We start from the raw sequence: 21,000 nt of genomic DNA on the forward strand, positions 1-21,000 counted from the left end.
TCTTCAACTCCTCAGCCTACCTCATGACAGAGATCTGAGTCAAGGCCTTCTTGGGTCTTTCCTTCTGCACCTGGCTCTCTCCATACCCCAGACCTCTGTGTACTGCTTCTGGTCACTTTGGCCACGGAAAGAGGAAGAATGGGGGCTGAGAAACAGCTCCCACCCCAACCTGCTCTTCTTGTCTGACACCCAATTATGGCCTAGCCCTGGGGCTTCCTGGTCCTCAAAGCTCCCACCCACATCCCTCTGCTTCCATGCAGGGCACACCCACAGCCAGGGCACGCCCCTACATGCAAACAGAGGTGTGCAGTGTGCACTGACTGAGCAGAGGTGTGCAGTAGGGAATGCAGAGTTCCTCGGGGCAGCGCTGGGAAGAGGACTGTGATCTCTACCCTCCATCCAGACTGAAGACAGTATTGATATTTCACTAATACATTTGTTCATTCACTGATCACATGGTATTGGGTAGTATCGACCAAACCGAACAAGGCATTCAGGGACCTGACTATAGCAGCTCCCCTCCAGGGGGCCCAAATGATGGTACTTCAGAGGCAGACAGAAGGCTTAGGAAAGCCTGGGGGAGGAAGTTACTAACTGCCTCTGGCAGAGGAGGTGACATTTGAACTGGGTTTTAAGAAATAAGTCAGGGAAGAGAAAGGCATTCCAGGCAGCAGAGAAAATGGCAAATTTGCATTTTAAGAGACATTCTGAAAAGGCAGTAGAAAGGGATGGGAGGAGAAAAATAGAGCAACCCTATGAATGTGGTCTCAGGGGTGACATTTTAGGCTTGGGGTGACTCCTATAGCTTCACCCCACTTACCTAGTCATGCAAGGCAGACAGGCCCCAGCTGCGGTTACCGGACACAGCTCAGAGCAAGCTGTTCCCCTCTCCCACCCACCCCCAACCCCAGCAGGTATGATAGTCATGTAAGCTTTATTAATAACATATAATTTGACTAGCCTCTTGCAGACTGAAGTACTGTGAGTCATGCTGTGGACATGTGCTCTGTCGTTTGTCCTCAGGATCAGGTGCCAGGTGCTGTAGAGTCATCGCATGGAGAACAGTCTTGGTCACTCTGCCCTCCAACACCTTGCACAGGCCCTGATACAGAGATGGTTCTGTTGGAAAAGATGATCTGCGTCCAGGAAGGTCAGCACTCAGGCCAAGCAGGCCCATTTCAAAACCTGCTTGGATGGGCGGGGGGATTTATACCCCACTCTGCAGGTTGCTGGGACTGGTGGGAGCAATCACAGGTGCTTCACAGTGTCAAAAGCACCATATCTTGAGAGCTTGCTCAAGTCACTTATCCAAGCTTTGGTTTCCTTCTCCGTAAAAGGAAGAAATGATAATACTCATCCTGCAGCCTCATGGGGTTGCTATAAGAATCAAAAGAGCTCTCTTCGAAAATGTGTGAGCCACTCTACAAATGTTCTCTGTGCCTGAATGGCCCTTGCTAGTTCCAGATTGGATGATCATCTCCTTAGCTCCCAAGGGAACTTACAAATATGTGAATTTATAAATTTTTAGTCTTTCAGGATAGTGTTGGCATTTTAAAAGGGAAAGAGTAAAGATGAAGAATCTTAAGAAAGACCATCTAATGGTGGGATTTTGTGCCACCATTAGGAGCCACATACTGGTATCCCTGCAGGCAGAAGGTGGCACCCAGAATGCCCCCTAAAACTAGCTAGAATTCCAGGAGCTGGACTTCTTTCTACTTCTCACTCCTATTCCCCAAACACCATTAGAAACAAAGTTAGTCCATCTCCAGACAAGCACCCGATCAGTCATAGATTGGACCCTAATCTAGTCCAGGGCACTTAGCTCTGCATGTGGCACAAGTGGAGTGTTCCAGGCAGCTGGCAAGGTTGATGCCAGTCCCTTCCTTCAGTCCCCAAGTTTCAGGTCAGAAGGGAAAAGGGTGAGACAGTGTGCTGCTTCTTGCATCATCCTGCCACCAGCCCTCAAGGACTTCTGGATAATTGCCTACTCTAAACTTTAGGCCACCAGACCCATCTGTAGTCCTGGTGGCCAATGGCTGGGCCCTGGTAGGAAAGAAGAGAGGAAGAAAAGGGGAAAGCTAGGGTGAGCTAAGGAGGCCCCTGCCACTCTCATCCTAGGACTTAGGTTGCAGGGTTTTTCCTAGTTCTTATTGCCCTTCATGACTAACCCCACACCCTACACCCCTGCCCCATAGGCACAACCTGTCGCCATGCAGCAGCCTAACCGTTTGTTTCCTTGAACTTGCCCACAAAGAAAGGAGAGTCTGTGAGACGGATCCTTTCAGGGACTTTGCTAAACCTTTGTGTTTGCACCTCATGTCTCCGTTTGGTGCCCAAAAGATGGCTGGTCAGCCTATGACGAGTAAGATTCCCCATGGTGGGGGACAACTCAAGCCAGGCACAGTTGAGTGGGGACCAACAGGAGAACCCACAGGTTCATAGAGGTGGGCACAGCCCCCCACCTTCCCCAGGCTAAGGAGAGCCTCTGCCTCTGTGGCTGCATTCCTTCCCAAAACCTGCAGGGGAAGAGATTCAATGATGTGCTCTCCATCTATTCATATGCATATAGTTTTGTCCCCTGGGGAAGTTGAGACTTAAGGTTCAGCTGCCTGCAGGCAAGGGTGATTGGCTTGAATCAGTTTCCTATTGTGGTGTATGGAATTCAGAGATCTTGAGATTGATAAGCTTTATCTCCTTAACTTCCCCACCTAACTAATAAAAGCTAATGCGTTGGCCCGATGGGCACCACAGCCCAGACGGTGAGGCTGCCAGTCCCTTGGCCTCCGCACTTAAACTCTATCCATGGCTACTGTCTTTTCTTAACCCTGCACTGCCCTCCTCGCTCCCCACAACCCTCGTTGTGCTGGACACGACACAACCAGGGCTTAATGAATTCTGAGGAGAAAGTCATGTAACACTCAGGGAAGAACACACCCATGAACAGACACAGGGCACACACACACACACACACACACACCACACACACACACACACAGCTTGCAGATCCACCGGGAACGGGGTCAGTGGCTGATGTCAAGAATGAAGAGTGTGCGGCGGCCGGTTAGCTCAGTTGGTAAGAGCGCGATGCTCTTAACAACAAGGTTGCCAGTTTGATCCCCACATGGGCCACTGTGAGCTGCGCCCTCCACAACTAGATAGAAACAACTACTTGACTTGGAGCTGATGGTTCCTGGAAAAACACACTTAAAATAAATAAAAGTTTTAAAAAAACGAATGAAGAGTCTGGAGGTAGACTTCTGCCTCCAGACTCTTCAGCTTGGTTTCACCTCCATTAGCTAAGGATGCTTGGACAAGTGACTCAACCCAAGTCTCAGTTCTCTCATCTGCAAAATGGGTTGTCATGAGGGATAATGCAGGGATGGCATGGCACTCCCCTTAGTTAATAAACATGAAGCATTTATAAGATGTAAAGCATGATAGATAATTGCATAAGATACACACGCACTAGCTTGACATATTCGTAGGACTTACCCTCCCCTGCCACAGGCTCCCTAAAGCTCACAGACTTCTTGCCAAGTGCATTGAAGAGCCCCTCACAGCCCATGGGACCAGGTGCCAGACCCACATACATTTACACACTGTATACTGTATAAATATAGGTTTTATTAATAATGAGTGAAATCCCACAAATACAACTGGCATTCTGTGTGATGGGAAGAGTCTGTGTCAGGAAGAGGGAAGGTATAGAGGTATGTGCCCAGGAATAAGGTGGAAAAGAGCCCTGGGGGAAGGAGAAATCAGAAGTTGAATGAAGTGTACCCACCAGGAAAGCCATACATGCCCCAGATGTGTCTGTCACCATGGTGCCCAGGGCATGCTGCCCAGGGCGTGCCCAGGGGCCATCTTGGCTGATGGGAAGGGGATAGAGAGACATGGGCAGGAGTTTAAATGAGTAGCAAGTGGCTGAGGAAGGGGTGGAGGAGTGAGAATGCCAGCTTAACACACAAAAGAAGGGCCATGGGGTGGCAGTGGCCAAGGCCAAGTTATGCCCATGCTTGTGCTTGTCTTAGGTCCTGAACTCCAGGGAGCTAGTACCCTGTGCCACCCCTGGTTTGGGAGAGAGGAAAAACTGGGGTGTAGACACCTGCAGATCTGGAAGATGCCCTGGGCAGTACCAGCCTCATCCCTACAGTCAAAGCGGGGGCCCCCAGGAGGAGGTTAGCACTGCCCCCCCCCCCACAGCACCCACCACCACCACCATCACGCTTCCTCTGAGCTGCAGGGGACAGTGAGAGTGTGTAGGGCTGAGATTGCCTGTTCTCATGTATGTGCCTGTAATCCTAGAGAGGGGAGGGAGCACTGCAGGACCGGGCTACGCGGCAGGAGCAGCGAGAACGGAGGCTTGGTTCTTCTCTCTCTCACTCACCCCCAAGAATAAAGTGCATTCTCTAATTCCAGTGGCAGGTGGGAAAGAAACACCGACATTATTGCAGAGGTGCCAGCAGGTCCTACCCCCACCAAAGGTGATGGGGAGGGAGAGGGGGCATCCCACAGCCCCAGGCCTTTCCAATCCCCAGGATTGGAAAGGATGACCCAGACAGAAAACCCAGCTTCTGTCCCAGCACATTGGCCAAATCAGACAGGGTGTGGGGGTGGGAAGAAAGTGAGGACGAGGGAGAGACTTCCAGAGTCCTCCCCTACTCCATTGCAATGTCCAAATGGGACTTTCAGGGGACCCCACCAGGGCCCGGCCCTGAAACCCCAACCTTGTAATAGCCCAATTTACAAACACTTGTGTTGTGGGAACTCCCAGAGGGGGTCACTTTGGTCAGTTGTAAGTGGGGGCCTGGAGAGCCTGGGGCTCCTAGGCAGATAACGGAGGAGGTTGGCAGAGGGCAGGAAGGAGGGTGGTAACCTCCTAGTGGTCTTTGCATGCAGATGTTAGAGAGAGAAGGGAGAAAGCTACAAACCACATCAACTTGGGAAGACTCCTGGGCACAGCACGGAGGGCTGGCGCCCCCACTCCCAGGGCCACGGCCGGGAGCGCAGTCTGACAGTCAGCCTGTGAAGGAGCCAAGAGAGGGGAGGGCGGCTGTACCAGCAACCAGTGCCCACGTCGACAAGGTTAAAACAGTCCCAAAGGGCTGGGGCTGGGAGCTTCCTGCTGTGGGGGCTGGGGCACAGGCCAGGGCGAAGCTCTATCTCTCTGATTTGACCCGGTACCGGAGCACAAGGTATGCCAACAGCCGCAGGGCCAGGAAGAAGACGCCCAAGACTAAGAAGTCCATGTAGAGCTTGGCACCCTCCACGTCCAGCGCTCGGAGGACACTGTCTGGCTCCCGGAAAGGGCAGCGCTCCTCCGAGCAGGTCAGTTGTCCTCTCTCCATGCCGTAGATGGTTAGAATCACACCCTCAAAGCCATACCTAGGCAAGCAGGAGCATCAGAACAGGATACAGAGCAGAGGGTCACTGCTCCCTGGGTAAACTGTTAGAACTCAGATGCAACTCTCTCATCCCTGGGGCATGGCCTGCTGCAGGGAGGAGAGGGGCAGATGGTCAGGGAAGCTGCACTGACCTGACGTAGGAGAGGTAGGAGCTCCATTGCAGGTAAGTGGGGATGGTCTTGAAGCTGACAAAGAAACCGGAGAACAAGAGGACAGGGATGGCGGTAACTGGGCCCACAAATGTGGCCACCTGGAGGGGAAGGGAAGGGGTCCGGGCCATCACAGAGGTGACCAGGACAGACTCAGGACTGGGGCAGCCCCAGGGTTTCCCACAGCTCTCTTCCACTCCTCATGTCAGCCCTGCTTCCTCCCCTCTCAGAGGTCCCCACCTGCCAGCCTTCCCACCTGTAGGGAGTTGGAGGCAGCTCCAATCAGTAGCCCCAAAGACTGGGCCACCAAGGCAGTGGCAGTGGCCAGGGCTGAGAAGAGCAGGAAGCGGCTGGTCTCAGCTGGCTGGCCTGTCATCCAGTACACGATGCTGCAGTACACGACTGGACACAGCACCTGGGGAGTGTCACAGGGCTGGGCAGCGGGCTACGAGCCAGGGGCATAACAACAAAGACCCCCACTGTATCTGGACAGGGGCCTCTAGAATAGCTATTCCTAGAGCGCCTGTGCCTAGTCCTGCCTCCACATTCTTGTTCATGCTGTCCTCCACCCCAGGTTCACATGTCCCCTTCCTCCCCGGCCATATGAGCCTCATTCATCTTCCAGCCTCACCTCTCCAGTAGGCCCTCTCTGACCACTACAAGCATGGTGAATTCTCCATCCTCTGAGCTCCTAAAGCCCTTCCCATATGGACCAGCTTATTCCTTGTATTGTTAATTAATTAACTCTATATATGAGTTTTGTCCCCCTGGGAGCTATCAGCTCCTGGAGGGCAGGGACCAAGCCCACTATATTGGGCGTGCAGGTTGTTCCCTGCACAAGGGTACCCAGGCCAGCGGCAGCCAGAGGCTGAGATCCAGCTGTGCTCTCCTCACTAAGTCACGTACCCTGGCACAGTGCAACATCCACCCTGAGGAAGGAGCACCTTTTACTAATTTGCACAAGGGGCCCTAGTGCTTGGAACAGGGTGGTAGTGGCAATAAGAACAACCCAAAACAGCTAACATTTATTGGGCAATTTAGTATGTGTCAAGCACCATTCTAAGTACTTTAAATGTATTAACTCATTTAGTTCTCACAAACATTCCCAAGGTAGATACTATCGTTGTTCCATTTTATAGATGAGGACACTGAAGCAAAGAGACATTAGGTGACTTGCCCAACATCTTGCAGCTAACAAGTAAGTAGCACTAAGATTCCAGAGCCTACGCTATTCTCTACTGCTTCAAATAAGATTTACAGAGTCATTTGTAGGGTTATTATTTTCATCATTTTCTCTTTGTCCAATCTGTTGTTCCCACTACAACATAAGTTTCATAAGGTCAAGACTATATCTGTTTTGTTCACTGCTGTGTACCTAGTGCTTGGTACATAGCCTGGTGCATGGTAGGTACTCACCACCTATTTGCTAGGTGAGTAGAAAGAAAGGAAAGAATGACTGGTGACAAGGCTGAGGGAGGCAAGCAAGAAAGGATGGAAGGAGCAAGACAGGAGGGAGGCAGTAGGCAGGTGTGAGGAAGAGGCTTACCTGAAAGGGCACATCGGCCATGGTCTTGGCCAGGTAATACGCTTTGAGGCTGTACCAGTAGTTGAGATGCTCCCTCATGAAGACAGCCATCTCTAAAGGGACTGAGGACACAGGCAAATTAGGCATACCTGGCTGACACCCTGGCTCCTACCCCGTGCCCCAGCATCCCGGTCCCTGCCCGGGGAAGCTCAGCTCACAGGTGAGCACAGTTGGCATAAGGGCAGCGAACATGAGGAACAGCATGGAGAAGAAGAGGCAGCCGGTGTTGTTGAAGACCTTGCTGGCATCGTCGCCGATGTGCAGGTAGAGGAGACCAATGAGCACACCAATCACCACGTGGGACACAAATCGCAGGTGGGTTAGGACCTGTGTGATGAGGTCATCACGCAGAGAGGGGACCGGTCACAGAAAAGGGATAGACAGACACACTGGGGCAGGGACCTGGAGCTGCCCTCACAGGCACATAGACCCATAGGTGCCCTGGGAGGGAGGGTGGGGGATTCGTGGGGGAGGGACCCCATCCCCGTTCCTATTGCTGAGATTCTATGCCTCAAAAGGCCAGGTCTATGCCAGCTCTCTCTTCCCCAACTTGATGCCTCACCGTGTCCCTGAGGATGGACAAGAAGGTCCTTTTGAAGAGGATGCAGAACTGTGTGAGGGTACTGGTGGCAAAGGTGTGGCTTTCAATGGGATCCACTTCCTGGGGAGAGGAAATTGGATCAGGTGAGCCTGCCTACAGACCTACCCACTGCGCACCCATCCCAGTGAATGGGAAAATCCCTGAGCCCTTCCCCAGGGCTGGGGTCCTCCAGGTCTACTGAAGGAGAAGTCTCCACCATTGAGTTGTGCACCTGGAAGCTGGCCTTAAGGGCATGAATCAGAGCGAGATTCAGAGAGACACATAATGAGGGGTTAAAACTTAGGAGAGAGGAGACAGAAAGGGAGTCAAGGATATCTATGCCGGCTACTAGTAGATAAGTCACTTCTCTTCTTCTCTTTAATCCATCAAAAAACATTTATCCTTTGTATAATACCTTTATGCCACCAGTTTCATAATAGTATTATTTAACAATGATAACAAAATAATGCTTCTGATTTTTAAGGGTTATAGTGTCTCATTTAAGGAAGAAAACTGGCACTGAACAAATGCCGGCTACAACAAGCTACAGTGCAAAGAGTTTTACCTGATGATCTTAGTCATCCCAATAACCCTGTGAGGTAAGCATCATCACCTCCAGGTTGGAGATGACAGTATGCTACACTGGCCATGTGCCAGAGACAGCGTCGGTCTTGCTTACCAGGTGGCACTGTGCTGGCACTGAGGACACACACTACAGATACTCAGTAAGAATTTGCAGAAGGAATAAATGAATGAGAAAGCAGAAGCTAAAAGAGGTTAAGTAAGGTGCCCAAAGTCACACATCTGTTAATAGTAGGTCTATCCCAAGTCCTAGATTGTGATGACTCTGGGGTATAGCCTCTTTGGCAGGGCCATTGTCATGGTCCCTTCTCCCCTCCCCCATTTTATACTCTGCCTTCTTTAGCCCTACTCACCGGAGGGCAAGGGGGGCAGGGGGCGGCAACCTCATTCTTCTCAGGGCTGCTCTTCTTCTCAACCATGGCACACAGCCCATTCTGCACAGCCCTGAACAGCATGGGGTTCAGGTCTCCATACTCGCCAGAGGCCACCTCAATGACTAGGGGATACAGAGGGGAGTGCTCAGCTAAGATCTATCCTTGATTCCCAAGGGCAAGCCATCCCACCTTGGTTGTGTGGGGAAAGCAGGTGACAGTGAGATCTCTTCCCCTAGGAGGCCTGAGTGCATGACCCAAGCCACCAGGTTTGACCTTGTCATCACATCCCAGCCCGTGCCAACAGGGTCTCACTCACTGAAGTCAGCCGGGTTGTGGTAGGTAGGGCAATGCAAGCCAAGCCCCTTCAGGTAGGGGATCAGGTTGGTGACCACGCCCTTGAAGATGCACTGACCCTGGCTCAGGATGTAGAGCTGAGTTGGAAAAAGAAGCACGAAGAAAAGAAGACCAGTGGGCCAGGCAGGCCCCACCAGCACCTCTGTTGACCCCCTTCCCTCTCCCCATCTTTGAGGACCAGAGACACTCACTTTGTCAAACATCTCAAAGAGCTTGGCACTGGGCTGGTGGATGGTGCAAATGATGGTACGGCCCCCCTGGGCCAGGGACTTCATGAGGGATACCACTTGAAAACAGGAGGCGCTGTCCAGACCACTGTCCAGAGAAAGGCCACCAGGGGGTGGGGTGAGGTGGGCAGAGCCAAGAGAAGGGAACATTTGGGAGATGGAGCTGGCAGGAAGGGGTCACACAGGCCACCCCTATATCCTGTACACACTGTATGATTCAGGCCTTTGGAGGTACCAAGAAGCCCACAACACTGTTCAGTTTAACAAGCATACAGTGAACACCTGTTGAATGCCAGGCACTGAGATTACAATGATGAATGAATAAGACATAGATTCTGGTCAAGAGAGAGCAGATCATTTGAGATAATGTGGAACTTGCTGTAGAAACATGGGGTGAGAGAGAAGGGGAGGATTCAGCTCTGCTGTACAAGAGTGTTGCAGGACAGTCAGAGAAGATTCCTGAGTGAGTCTGAAGAAGAAAGAGCTAAGCCAGGTGAATGTGGAAGGGCAGGCATGGTGCTGAAGGGCATTCCAGGCAGAAGACATAGCATGTGCAACGCTTAGAGGCACGAAACACATGGCTTGCCTAAGGGATTATAAGCAACTCAATGTTATTAGAGCATAAAATACAAGACAGCATGAAGTAAGATGTGAGGCCGGAGAAGTAGCTTCAGAGCAGGACCCTGTAAGTCCTCTGACTTTATTCTGAGGGCCAATGGGCATCATTGCATGTTTTTAAGCAGGGAGTGAGTATATTAGACTTGTCTTTTAGAAAGTTCACTCTGGCTGCAGCTGGGAGGAAAGATTTGCTAGGAGAGACTGGAGAGGAGGAAATAGGAGTCTATTGCAGACATGCAGATAAGAGTTGATGATGTCCTGAACTTAAGCACTGGCACTAGGGATGGGGTGAGGCGAATCTGAGAGATGGCAAAAGGACGTTGAATCAGCAGGACTTGGTGACTGATTGATTAGCTATCGGGGAGAGAAGAAGAGGAAGGAGGCATCAGTCAAAGAGCACATCAGGATTTCTGCCTGGGTGAAGGATGGGGCTGCTACAGAAACAGGACTGGTAGGGATGGAGAGGAGGAGTAAGCCCTTATCTTGGCCCCAGCAGGCTGCAAACACAGACTCTGGTCTCCAGTAGTGGAGCAGAGGCAGCTTCCAGCTCTGGCTCAGGGCTGAGGAGAGGGGACACTGTGGCGGGAGAGGAGGGGGAGAACTACCTGGTAGGCTCATCGAAGAACATGACAGGCGGGTTGTTGACCAGCTCCAGGGCGATGGCCAGTCGCTTCCTCTGCCCTCCCGAAAGCAGGGCTGTCCTCGTGTGGGAGCAGGACATCAGGCCCAGGGCCGTCAGGATCTCCGTCACCTGGCCCAGCCCAGCCCCCACCCCAGATCAGCTTCAGAGTCTGCTTCCCTGGGCACCACCCCAATTTAGATGAGCACCTCCCTTAAGCCCAGTGTTCCAGTGTTGGCCACCACTCTCCCACCCCCCAACTTGGGATCCCAGAACTCAGTAGCACCAAAAAGAATGGCTGTCCCATTCCCTCCCCTTCCTCACTCACCAGCTCCTTCTTCACCTCTTGCTTCTCACTCAGCTTCAGGTTAGCAGAGACCTGAGGCCAAAAGGATAGGTGAGTCAGATATGTGTGGGAGGGGGGCACTGACTCGACCCCTTAGCCAATGAGAAGGATGGAGACTGCAGAGAGAAGGGGCAACAGAGAAAGGGATGACAACCCAGCCCTCACCATCATGGCCTCCCACACTGTGAGGTGTGGCAGCAGCATGTCGTCCTGCATGATGTAACAGGACATCTTGCGGAAAGTCCGCAGTTCCCGAAGCCTCCCATTGACCAGAATCTGCCCCTTCATTCCAGATTCCCTGCAGAAATATCAGTTGGGGACGGGGGTCAAGGCTGCTTCAGAACACCTTCTGTTCTCCCCAAACGATCCTCTTCTTGGATCCTGATCCCATTCCATTCCAGCCTTGTTCTCACCTGTATCCTGCCAAGATGTTCATGAATGTGGACTTGCCAGCGCCTGAGGGGCCCATGATGCCAATCAGCTCCCGGCGGCAGAATTTACCTGATAGGCACTTGAGGAGGGTCTTATAACCTGCAGCAAGGGAGGAAGAAACTTTTGATAAGGGCTATAGTGAACAGACACATATCAAATTTTAGGAGCAGCCATGACTATCAATGAAATAGGCAGTCCCTACTCAGTGTGAATTGGTTAGGATGGAGGAGCAACCCTCAGAGCCCCAACAATAACCCACATCCTCTCATCCTGTCCTCCTAGAAATGACCACTACTAATGTCAAAGTACCAGAAGTGACAATAGTTTTCTGAAGGTCATGGGAAAACCCCTACATCTCGTAGATGGGCATGCAGGTGGGGTCAAGGTTATAAAAAACCCTGCTCCTCTTCTATAAACACAGCAGTTATTCTCTTACCTCCTCCAGGAAGACTTTCCCAGTGATCCAGCCTGAGCTGGCCACTGTCCTCTGTGTTCCCATAGCACTTCTCTTATGCCAGCATGTTTGTTACTTGCTGTACCTGTCTCTTCCCCCTCCCTTAGTCTCTCAGCCAGTGAGCTCCTTGGGGGCAGGATCTGTATCTTAGTCATCTTTGTAACCCCAGCACACTGTCTGGCATGCACTAGATGCTCAGCAAGTGTTTGTTCTATGAATATGTGTCCTCAGAGCTTTGGACTCATTCCGAAAAAGTCTTCTTTGTGCTCTCTCTGCCCACCAGTCTTGACTCTGCACCTCTAACATGGCCCAGGAAAATCTCGCCTCTCATTCCACCATTGGGAGGCAGCATTTGCACCTATTTGCAGTCAGGTGGATCTAGGTTCAACTTCTGGCTCCACACTTACCAGCTGTGTGACCTCAGGCAAGTGCTTAACCTCTCTGAGCTCCAGGTCCCTCATCTGTAAAATGAGGATGATAGTACCTATCTCATAGGGTTGTTATAAAGACTCAATGAGATAATATATGTAAAACATATGACACTACTTGGCACATAAAGTGCATTTTAAAAAGTGACATTTTATTTTTAATTCTATTTGACAAATGCTCATATGATATCTACTAAATTTCAAGCTCTGTACCAGACATGGGACAGAAAAAAAATGAGGAAGACACAGTTCCTACACTCAGGAAGGTCATAGTCTAGGTAAAAAAAGATGGAAAACATCAATGGATCTGACAAAAGATAAAATAAGAGTTATAACAAAAGCACAAATAATACGCAATGAGGATGCAAACAATGGAATTGATAAGGGTGGAGAGACGAGGAGGAAATCAGGAATGGCTTCATGGAAGAGGTGGCGTTTGTGCTAAGTCTTAGAGGATGAATAGCATTCCAAAATGGGAAGGGAAGGCAGAGGCTCTCCAGGCTTTGACAGGAAGAGCTCTACAATATAAGAGCATATATGTAGTACAATCCAGGGAGCAAAGGGCAGAGACAACATGGGTCACCTGGTGAGACAAGGGGGTGGAGAGGTAAGATGAAGCCAATGAGGCTGGTCGTGTGTCACATGCTTGCAGATTTGCCTCGGTGAGGCCGAAACACCAATCCCTTACCAGGTTCTTTTCTCACCCTCTCTGACCCCCACAGAACCCAGGTCCCTCTCCACTCTACCTCCTTAGCAGAGACAGTGAAGGGATGTGATCTTTCACCCTCCATCCACAGCATCCAGCTGTCCTTCTGGGGACCTCCTGTCAGAAGGGGGATCATTGCTGTCCACTGCCTGGGTGGTATTTTACAGTTTATAAAGCTCATTACCTCAGTTGCTGCAATAGCAACATGGATAAGGCAACTGGCGCCCACAGACATCCAGTGACTCACCCAAGGTCACACAACAAGTTCCTTACTTGGAGAGGGAAAGTCATGGGTTCCAATCCCCTGCCTCAGTCGTTATCATAAATCAGAAAGATGTGTGCTTGTGTACTTCAGCATGTGCCTTTCAGAGCCACTCACGGGAAGTGATTTCTTTCTCAGGGGAAGAAACTGGCAATGATAAACCTTCCCTTCACTTAATCACCGCCAAGCACTACATTGAATATTGACGCCTAATACACACATCATCTGACACTTGCCTTTCACAAAGCATTTTCACTGATAATGTCTCAGCTGAACTTTGAAGCAAGCCTGTGTAGTGGGTACTCTTACAGATGAGGAAAGTGAGGCCAAGAGAGCGTAAGCAGCTGCCCAAGGTCACACAGGTTGTAAGTGGCTAGGAGACCATGTCTTTGGATTACTGCTGTACCATAACTGCTCAGCATAGAAGGGGCATGCTAGGCCTTGGGGCAGGGGAGACAACAGAGTTCTAGTCCCCCCTCAGTCAGTAACTCTCTTTGCAATTTTAAGTCACTTCATCTTCCAGGACCTCCGTTTCCTTATCAAGAAAATAAAGATAGTAACATCTCCTACCAAGGATATAATAGGGTTATTGTGAATATTAAGTGAGATAATTAATAATTAATAGGAAAGTGTTTTGAAAAACAAGAAATATCATACATAATTAGGGGAGACTGGTGACAAATCCTTACCTGGAAAAGGCAGAAATCTCCCTCTCTCCATATCCCTTGCCCTTTTCCCGCTCTGCCTACCTGTAATTGCTTTTTTGCCCTACAGAGAGGAGAGAGGGATTCAAGTGAAAAAGGAAGTCAGAGAGAGGAGGATAGAGGGCAGAGAATGGAGCTGGTGAGGTCAAAAGGAGGGAATGACCAGGTCAAGGGTGCCAAGTTGGCCCATCTAACCATGTTTTGTTTTGTTTTGTTTTTTGTCTTAATTTTTCCTTAAAACTGTGAGAAAATAAGAGGACTAAGGAAATAACAGTTACCTTCTCATTTTGCCCAGAGCTGGTCTCAGCACTGAGAGAGGATGCTTAGGGATAGGGCACTGAGCAGGAAGCCCAGGTACCTGTTTCCATTGGCTCACGCCCTGTGACCTTTTGGTCACTCACTGGAGTGCAGGTGGGGAATGCAGAGACAGGGGAATGCTCAGCCCTGCTCTGAAGCACCCCAGATCTATTTCTTAAACCTCAGAAAACAATGTCCTAGCTCCACCCCTGACCCATCATGCCCAGGCTCTGGGGGGGGGGGGGGACAGCTTCTCTATTCCTAGCGCAAGCTGCCCAAGGCAGAAGACACAGGGGATGGTCAGGGTTCAAAGGAACTCAGAGCCCCAGACCTTACCCATGTATCCTGATGAGAGGAAAGAGGAAGAGATGGGTATGCTGTACCAGGGAAGCTAAGAAAGAGAAAAGAACTATGAACAAAAGAGGGGGCTATGTGGTAAATCTGACAAGCTCAGTGACCAAAAGTAACCTCACAGGTTGACCTGATCATAATTTCCTAACTGGCCTGGTCTTGATGGGTAGTCACACCCCAGGCCTATAACGGCTTTAGTAAAAGGTCAATCTTTGCCTTAAATGAGCCCTGTCCATTGTTCTTGTGCATCTAGATTAACACACCTTTGAAATGCTAGAGTAATCTTTTCCAGACCCCCCCAAAGGTTTAACCACCTTAGGAGCACATGCACCAAAAGTCCTCACTGTTATCTTGTTGCCATCTCTATTTACTATAAATGTTATATTCCAGAGATTTCCTGCTTTGCTTTCTTCCACCTCCCTAATCTACCACCAATTACATTCTCTTTTGATTCTAATTGTATAAAAAGAACTGCCAAACTGCCATTCTCCACCACATTTTCTCAATCTGTTGTGATCTTGTTTTGGGGAGTGTCCTCAGTTTGGCTCAAATAAATTCTAAAGAACTCATAAAAATTTTCTATAGGTTTGGATGTTCTTATGTTGACAGAACAATGACAGAGAGCTGTAAAACCAGGCTTCTGGTCCCAGAACTGCCACTTATTAGCTGTGTGACATGGATCGTTACTCAACTTCCGTGGGCCTCAGTTTCCTTATTAATAACATTGGTTGTCATCTACCCTGCCAAACCTTTACCCTCCCTGCTTCAGAGGACTTAGGCAAGAATGAAGTAAGATACAGGAATGAGAACATCTTTAAACATTAGCAGTGTTCCATAGGTACAAGGATATTGCTAAACACTGCCCCCACACTTTTTCATGCCAGCACTCAAAGGCAGGAATTCTACCTAAAAATGAAGAAGAAAAACTCCTCAAGGACCGGATGTCATAATGTAGATTTAGAAGACGAAAGCTTGAATAACCAATTGAACCTAGTGTCTCAAAGTTCTCACAGGTGTGGAGAGAATGCAGCCCGTCACTTCATCTGTGTGCACAGTGGGGGGCTGAGATTTTAGTGTTCCTACAGAGCCCACTGGAGCAGGACTTGCAGAGCAGGGGACACACAAGCCTCATGCTCCGGAAAAAGCAACTCACTGGGAGAGGGGGTGGCCACAGCTCCCCCCGCCCCAGGCTGCTCCCTACCGCGTTTGCGCCAGCAGGGCCCCTCCCGCACGGAATAGGAGAGCTCCACGAACTCAATGTCCACCGCTGAGCGCTTGGGTAGGTGGGAGAAGCGCTGGGCTTCCGTGATGTGGTTCTCCACCTTCTTCAGGTGCGTGGTCAGCACAGAGGGCTCCGCCGCGTCCTCCAGAGCCACGGCCACGGCCATGGCCACAGCCCCGGGTCCTAGTCCACAGCCCACGGTCTCCAGTGCCTTCTCCGCCATCACGCCGCTGGCCTGTAGAAAGAGGGCCTGCTCATTTCGGGACAGACCCCAAGCCCCGGCAAAAAAGCTCCCTTGTTTTCTAATACTACCCCTACCCCACTCCTCCCCCGCCCCATTCTCAGGGCAGGTAGGCTACTGGGAGCGTCCCACTTCCCACCTCCGGAGCATCTGCCCTCTCCCCGCCCCCTACACCCGGCTCAGCAACACTCAGTCCGGACCTCTAGGTCCCGGGCAGCCCCAGCCCCAGTCTGGCCCCAACCCGGCTCCTCGAAGCCCTCACCCGCTCCCTCCTCCCAGCGGCAGCTCTAATCTCCTTACCCCACAGGCCTGCAGCTCTCTGGGGGTGAGGGGGAGGTGAAGGAAGCGGGGGCCGGCGGAGGCTGACCGCTAGGAGGTCAGGGTAGCAGGATGAGCTCTGGGTGGACCAGGGGAAGGCGGAGGAAGAGGAGGCTCTGGCCCTCTCCCCATCCTTGGGTGCGATGCCCTGGAGGCTCCTGTCACCCGAGCCCCTGGGCCCGCGAGCCCCGGGCGCTCCCCAAAGACCCGCGCACCACCGGGATTCAAAACCCCCAGGGCAAACTAAGACCCTCGTGGCGGGCTTACGCCTCTCCCATCTCCTGCATGCCTAGTCACCTTGACGTGCCCCGGACTGATGCGGGGCCTAGATGCTTAACGCTGTCACGAGCTGGGGATGGAGACTCCGGGCCCTTCTTACTTGCCCCCAGCTGCCGCACCAGCGTCCCGGCTCGCGGTCCCGGCAACCCGAGGTGGGGCGGGGCCGGGGCGGAGCGGGAGGCAGCGGAGGACCCGAGCTTCAGGTCAGAGGAGAGATGGCAGGTGGGGAGGGGCGGTTGGGGCGCGCCCGGACTCGCCTGGGCTGCGCACACTGGGTCCCTGAGCCAGGTCCTCGGCGCCTTGTCCTCCTGAGCCAGCAGGGCGACTGCGCTCTCCCCCAAGCTACCGATCGCCCGTACCACTGTTCTTAAAGGGCCCGCGCCCTCCGGCAGCCCGCGGGGGACGAGGGTGGCGAAGAGGAGAGCCGCGGGTGCGATGCGGGGGCCCGAAAGGGCGCGGTTGTGGACCCAGGACTGGGAGTTGGCAGCGAAGGGCCGATTTGGAAGGCAGCCAGAGAAGGTGAGCTGAAGTCACTCAGTAGGGACAGGTCCCTGGATTACAAACTAGACAATGGTGGTGGCTGGGTGGGTGGGTGGGGATTAGGATGCAGATTCCATCGCTCTCAAAGGATTGTGAAGCTGTCTGCCAGTCTGCACCCGGCCTCCAATCAGTTTCCCTCAGGTCTGGCCCTTGAGCTCAGGCTTATCCCAGGGAATCCCCAAACTACATAAAATGGCTTTGAAAGCAAGAGTCTTGGACATCCTGCCCCTTCCCCCCCAAGGCCAAGGAAAGTTAAGAAGAGACAGAGGATGGCTGCTTTGAGAGAGCTTGCAGGCAGCTCCAAGGTTAAAATGGTACCCAGAGTTCAGCCTGCTCCAGCTGTAGAAATCTTTATTCTCCCAGGTAAACTCATGCCTTTAGGACAGGCACATGCCTGATGCTGGAGGCACATAGTTGCCAGGGCATGCACAGAGCTCACAGACACTGCCTGTGGCATCTTCTCATCACACATGCATTCTCTCCCTCACCCCGCAAGCCTTCAAATGTGGGTCCCCAGAGCACTCTTGGGGCTTTCCCCTGCTCTGCTAATTTCTCAGGCAATCCCTCTTGGCCCCTGTGTGCCCCAACCCCACTCTTCAAGGGTAAGTAGGTTAGTCAGCTGAGATATGTGACCTGAGCTTTTAAGTTCCACCTGTCACAAAGCAGAGACCGAGGGAAGGGAGGCTGCTGGTGCTGCCACCATTGAAGCTTCTCCTTACTGCAGCAGGTGAGAGGTTACTGGCAGTCAAACCTCTCCCACCCTGGAGACCGGCAATGCTTGCAGGACATCTCCAGGTTCCTCCCTATAATTGTGAGGTTTAGCTGGGTTTTGAAGCCAGCCCGCCCTACCTTCTCCCCACCTCATGTCCCACATCACCCCCATTCCCTTCTCCAGATGGACCCTTGATTCTCCAGGTTAACCTGTGTAGGGGTTCAGAATGAGTCACCCCAAGATGTGCCTGTGATATTGTTCTGAGTTAAAGGCAACCAAGATCCTGTGGGCTCAAGAGAACACCGCCGCCTCCCCCCCCCCAATTAACTATGTAGTGGCATCCCATAGTAAGAGATTGTCAGAGATAACCTTTTTTTACCTACTTATAGGGCAAGGCAAACTTGTAATTACTAAACATCTGCTCTTCTTATCATTCTGCAATGACCCTTTGAAGCTCCCAAGGCACCTTACCTCATCCCTAGTTCAGAATGACATATATACCATACTTTCCCTTTCTGTCTTTGAATCTCTCATGTATGTAGGATCTCTGACTCGCTCATGAATGAGGGGTTCCTATACATGTGTATGTAATTAACTGGTAATTTTCTCTTGCTAAACTGTCTCATGTCTATTTGATTATTAGACCAGCCAAACGAACCTTGAGAGAAAGTTTCTTCCTCCCCCACACCTCCATTACTCTACTATAGCTACCCCAACAGTTGCATTTATTGTGCAACTACTATGAACCAGGCATTATCTCATTTAATCCTCACAATATCCTTATGAGGCAGGTATTACAACCTCATTTAAAAATAAAGAAACTGACGCATAGGGAGATTAAGCAGTGTGCCAAAGGGGACACATCTAGTTGGTAGCGGAGCAGGGCTTGAACCCTAAAGTGCTTGCTTTTACCTATTCTTTTACAGGGCCTCTCAGAACCCTCTTCCCAAATTAACTATCTCCCTCCGTTTTCTAGACAGGCTCTTCATTCTCCCAGCATAACCTCTATATTTTAATGACACCCCCTTCCATTCCCTGACATGCAACTTTCCAATTCTCAGGAACATTTCCTCCCCTTTCTTAGGAACACACTGTTGTCCATTCCTCAGGACAGTCTTCCCCATCTTCAAAGGCCAACATTTCCCAGTCTTATATCAGATTTCCACACTGTGGGATTCACACCCCATGCCCCAGGACAGAGGTCCTCAGCATTGGAGGAGAGTTAGCTTCACATGGGGGTCTTTAAAAAAGATGTCTCTATAACACTCCAAACCAGTTGATTCTGATCTCTAAGATAGACCAAGGCATCAGTATTTTTAAAAGCTTCCCAGCTGATTCCCCTGGATAGGCAAAGTTGAGAGCCCCTACCCTAAATACCCTGGTTAGAACCCCTGCAATTATGGGGACAGAGTCCCAGAGAGCAGTTTCCAGGCTCTCGGCCTCACGTGGAAAGGTGCTGGCTCAGTTATTAGAGGGCCGTCAGCTGTAATCAGACAGCCATCCGCTGTGGCTGGGTGGCCATCAGCTGTTACCGGTTAGCCAGTAGCCATTAATATAACTGCCGTGGATACATTGGGGGAGGGGAGGTTGGTTGGCAGAGAAGCAGATGGTGGGTTGCGCATCGTGCGGCTCCTGCTCCCTATGTCTCCAAACCAGCCGCCAGCGAGAACATCGTGCTAGGAACCCCCTACCCATTGTTGTTCCTTTTTGGCCTCACCATATCCTGCGTTCTTGTGCGGGGAGCTGGACCAGAGTCCCTGCGTGACAGCCACGTACCCATTAAAGCCCTCTCTCTTCCCTGGAAGAGGCCTTTCCATTCTCTAAGACACCTTCTCCCCGTTTTCTGAACAGATCTTTTTCCATGTCCTGCAGTTAGAGTCAGAAGATTTATATTCTAACCTTGGCACTATCTCTTATTCTATACTCTTAAGCAAATCTTTCCACCTCTTTGAGCCTCATCTGTGTAATGGGGATAATTAAAAAGAAATCCTGTATATCTGCCTGCAAAGATTTTTATGAAGTTCAAGTACAAATATTTAGTAATAGATGATGGCTTTTTTTATTCTAAAGAATAGACAGATCATACATCCTTACTCTCCAGGTCAGACATGCTATGGTTCAGGGTTCTTTCTTTTCCCCCAGAAGAATCTCCCATTTCCTTGTCAAAGGAATGGAAACTATGTTTATTGAATGCCTACTAAATGCTAGGCATCCAACATAGAGATATGTGGGGACAGAGCCCTAGAAAGTAGTTTACAGGCTCTCGGCCTCACGTGGAGGAGTGCTGGCTCGGGTAGTAGATGGCCGTCAGCTGTGGCTGATTGGCCGTCAGCTGTAGCCAGTTAGCCAATTAGCCGCTAATATAACTGCCGCGGCTACGGAGGGAGAGAGGAGAGAGAAAGAATGGGGGCTAGCAAGAAGATGGCGGCTGGGCTGGCAAGCGTGGATGGCGGTTTGCGGACAGTGTGGATCCAGCCTCCAGTGAGAGTATAGTGCCGCCAGAGAGAATATAGTGGTATGACTCCCCTACCTATGGCTCCGTGGGTGTTCCTTTTTGGCCTCACCATAACCTGCATTCTTATGTGGGAAGTGGGAACTGAGATCCCGCATGACATACCTGTTGACTGAATGGTCTAACCAGTCCTCATGACTTTAGGAGATCAGTATTTTTTCCCCAGGTTTCAGATAAGGAAACTGAGGCTCAGAAATGTTAAGTACAAGTGTGAGGTCATACAACTATATGATGGATCCAGTGATCCAAAGCGAAGTCTCAGTGATTCTAAATCATGACTTTATCTCCTATGTCAAACTTCCTCCTTCCCTAATATTGTCACCGTCCCATTTTATAAAGCACATCTGTCGTGCGGGGAGTCCGGTGGGTCTCTGCTCCCGCTCCCCACAAGAGGACACGGTGAGGCCAAAAAGGAACACCCACGGAGCCATAGATAGGGGAGTGTCGTGCGGGGAGGCCTGCAGGGTCTCTGGTCCTGCTCCCCACATAACGCAGGATATGGTGAGGCCAAAAAGGAACACCCACGGAGCCATAGGTAGGGGAGTCATACCACTACGGTCTCACTGGAGGCTGGGTTCACTGGACGTGCGACCTGCTGTCCGTTTTGTCTGCAACCCACCGACGACTCTCTTTCACTCTCCTCCACTCTCCTCCGCTCTCCTCCGTAGCCGCAGCAGTTATATTAGCAGCTAATTGGCTCAAT

At 51.1% G+C, this 21,000-nt stretch overlaps 1 protein-coding gene and 1 long non-coding RNA gene across 11 annotated transcripts in view; one reads left to right on the forward strand and one right to left on the reverse strand.

The window, feature by feature from the left end:
• The window catches only part of LOC141572167 (uncharacterized), a 2,892-nt gene extending 93 nt beyond the window's left edge, over positions 1 to 2,799 (forward strand). The window contains exon 2 of the long non-coding RNA XR_012497371.1: positions 1,024 to 2,799. This is a non-coding gene — a long non-coding RNA (uncharacterized LOC141572167). The remainder of the gene's footprint in view (positions 1 to 1,023) is intronic.
• On the reverse strand, positions 676 to 17,039 carry ABCG4 (ATP binding cassette subfamily G member 4). 10 transcript variants are annotated; one of them, XM_019716246.2, is made up of 17 exons: positions 16,552 to 17,038; positions 15,675 to 15,930; positions 11,253 to 11,370; positions 11,005 to 11,137; positions 10,822 to 10,872; positions 10,480 to 10,625; positions 9,221 to 9,344; positions 8,992 to 9,106; positions 8,655 to 8,797; positions 7,702 to 7,800; positions 7,298 to 7,466; positions 7,101 to 7,201; positions 5,811 to 5,969; positions 5,537 to 5,655; positions 5,185 to 5,385; positions 4,932 to 5,023; positions 676 to 1,102 (listed from the first exon to the last, which is right to left on the reverse strand). In XM_019716246.2, exons 2-16 carry the CDS (start codon positions 15,916 to 15,918, stop codon positions 4,936 to 4,938), a joined length of 2,010 nt encoding a protein of 669 aa, XP_019571805.2. In that variant the 5' UTR covers positions 15,919 to 15,930; positions 16,552 to 17,038; the 3' UTR covers positions 676 to 1,102; positions 4,932 to 4,935. The 10 variants fall into 10 exon arrangements, 9 of the variants coding, with proteins under 9 accessions (XP_019571805.2, XP_019571804.2, XP_074191438.1 ...); XM_019716245.2 differs by having other exon boundaries at positions 676 to 1,119; XM_074335337.1 differs by lacking the exon at positions 676 to 1,102 and adding an exon at positions 16,237 to 16,333 and having other exon boundaries at positions 3,605 to 5,023; positions 16,552 to 17,039.
• Between the last annotated feature and the right edge of the window lie 3,961 nt (positions 17,040 to 21,000).

Source organism: Rhinolophus sinicus, linkage group LG06 (genome assembly GCF_036562045.2).
Source record: "Rhinolophus sinicus isolate RSC01 linkage group LG06, ASM3656204v1, whole genome shotgun sequence".
In the NCBI taxonomy this organism is placed as follows: domain Eukaryota; kingdom Metazoa; phylum Chordata; class Mammalia; order Chiroptera; family Rhinolophidae; genus Rhinolophus; species Rhinolophus sinicus.

Excerpts from the sequence above, each read along its gene's own strand:
- ABCG4 (XM_019716246.2), bottom strand. The coding sequence starts at position 15,918 with ATGGCGGAGAAGGCACTGGAGACCGTGGGCTGTGGACTAGGACCCGGG. Across the intron at positions 10,626-10,821 it reads AAGAGGTGAAGAAGGAGCTG|GTGACGGAGATCCTGACGGC; the intron begins GTGAGTGAGGAA and ends GGGCTGGGCCAG. Across the intron at positions 5,386-5,536 it reads TCCTACCTCTCCTACGTCAG|GTATGGCTTTGAGGGTGTGA; the intron begins GTCAGTGCAGCT and ends CTGCTTGCCTAG.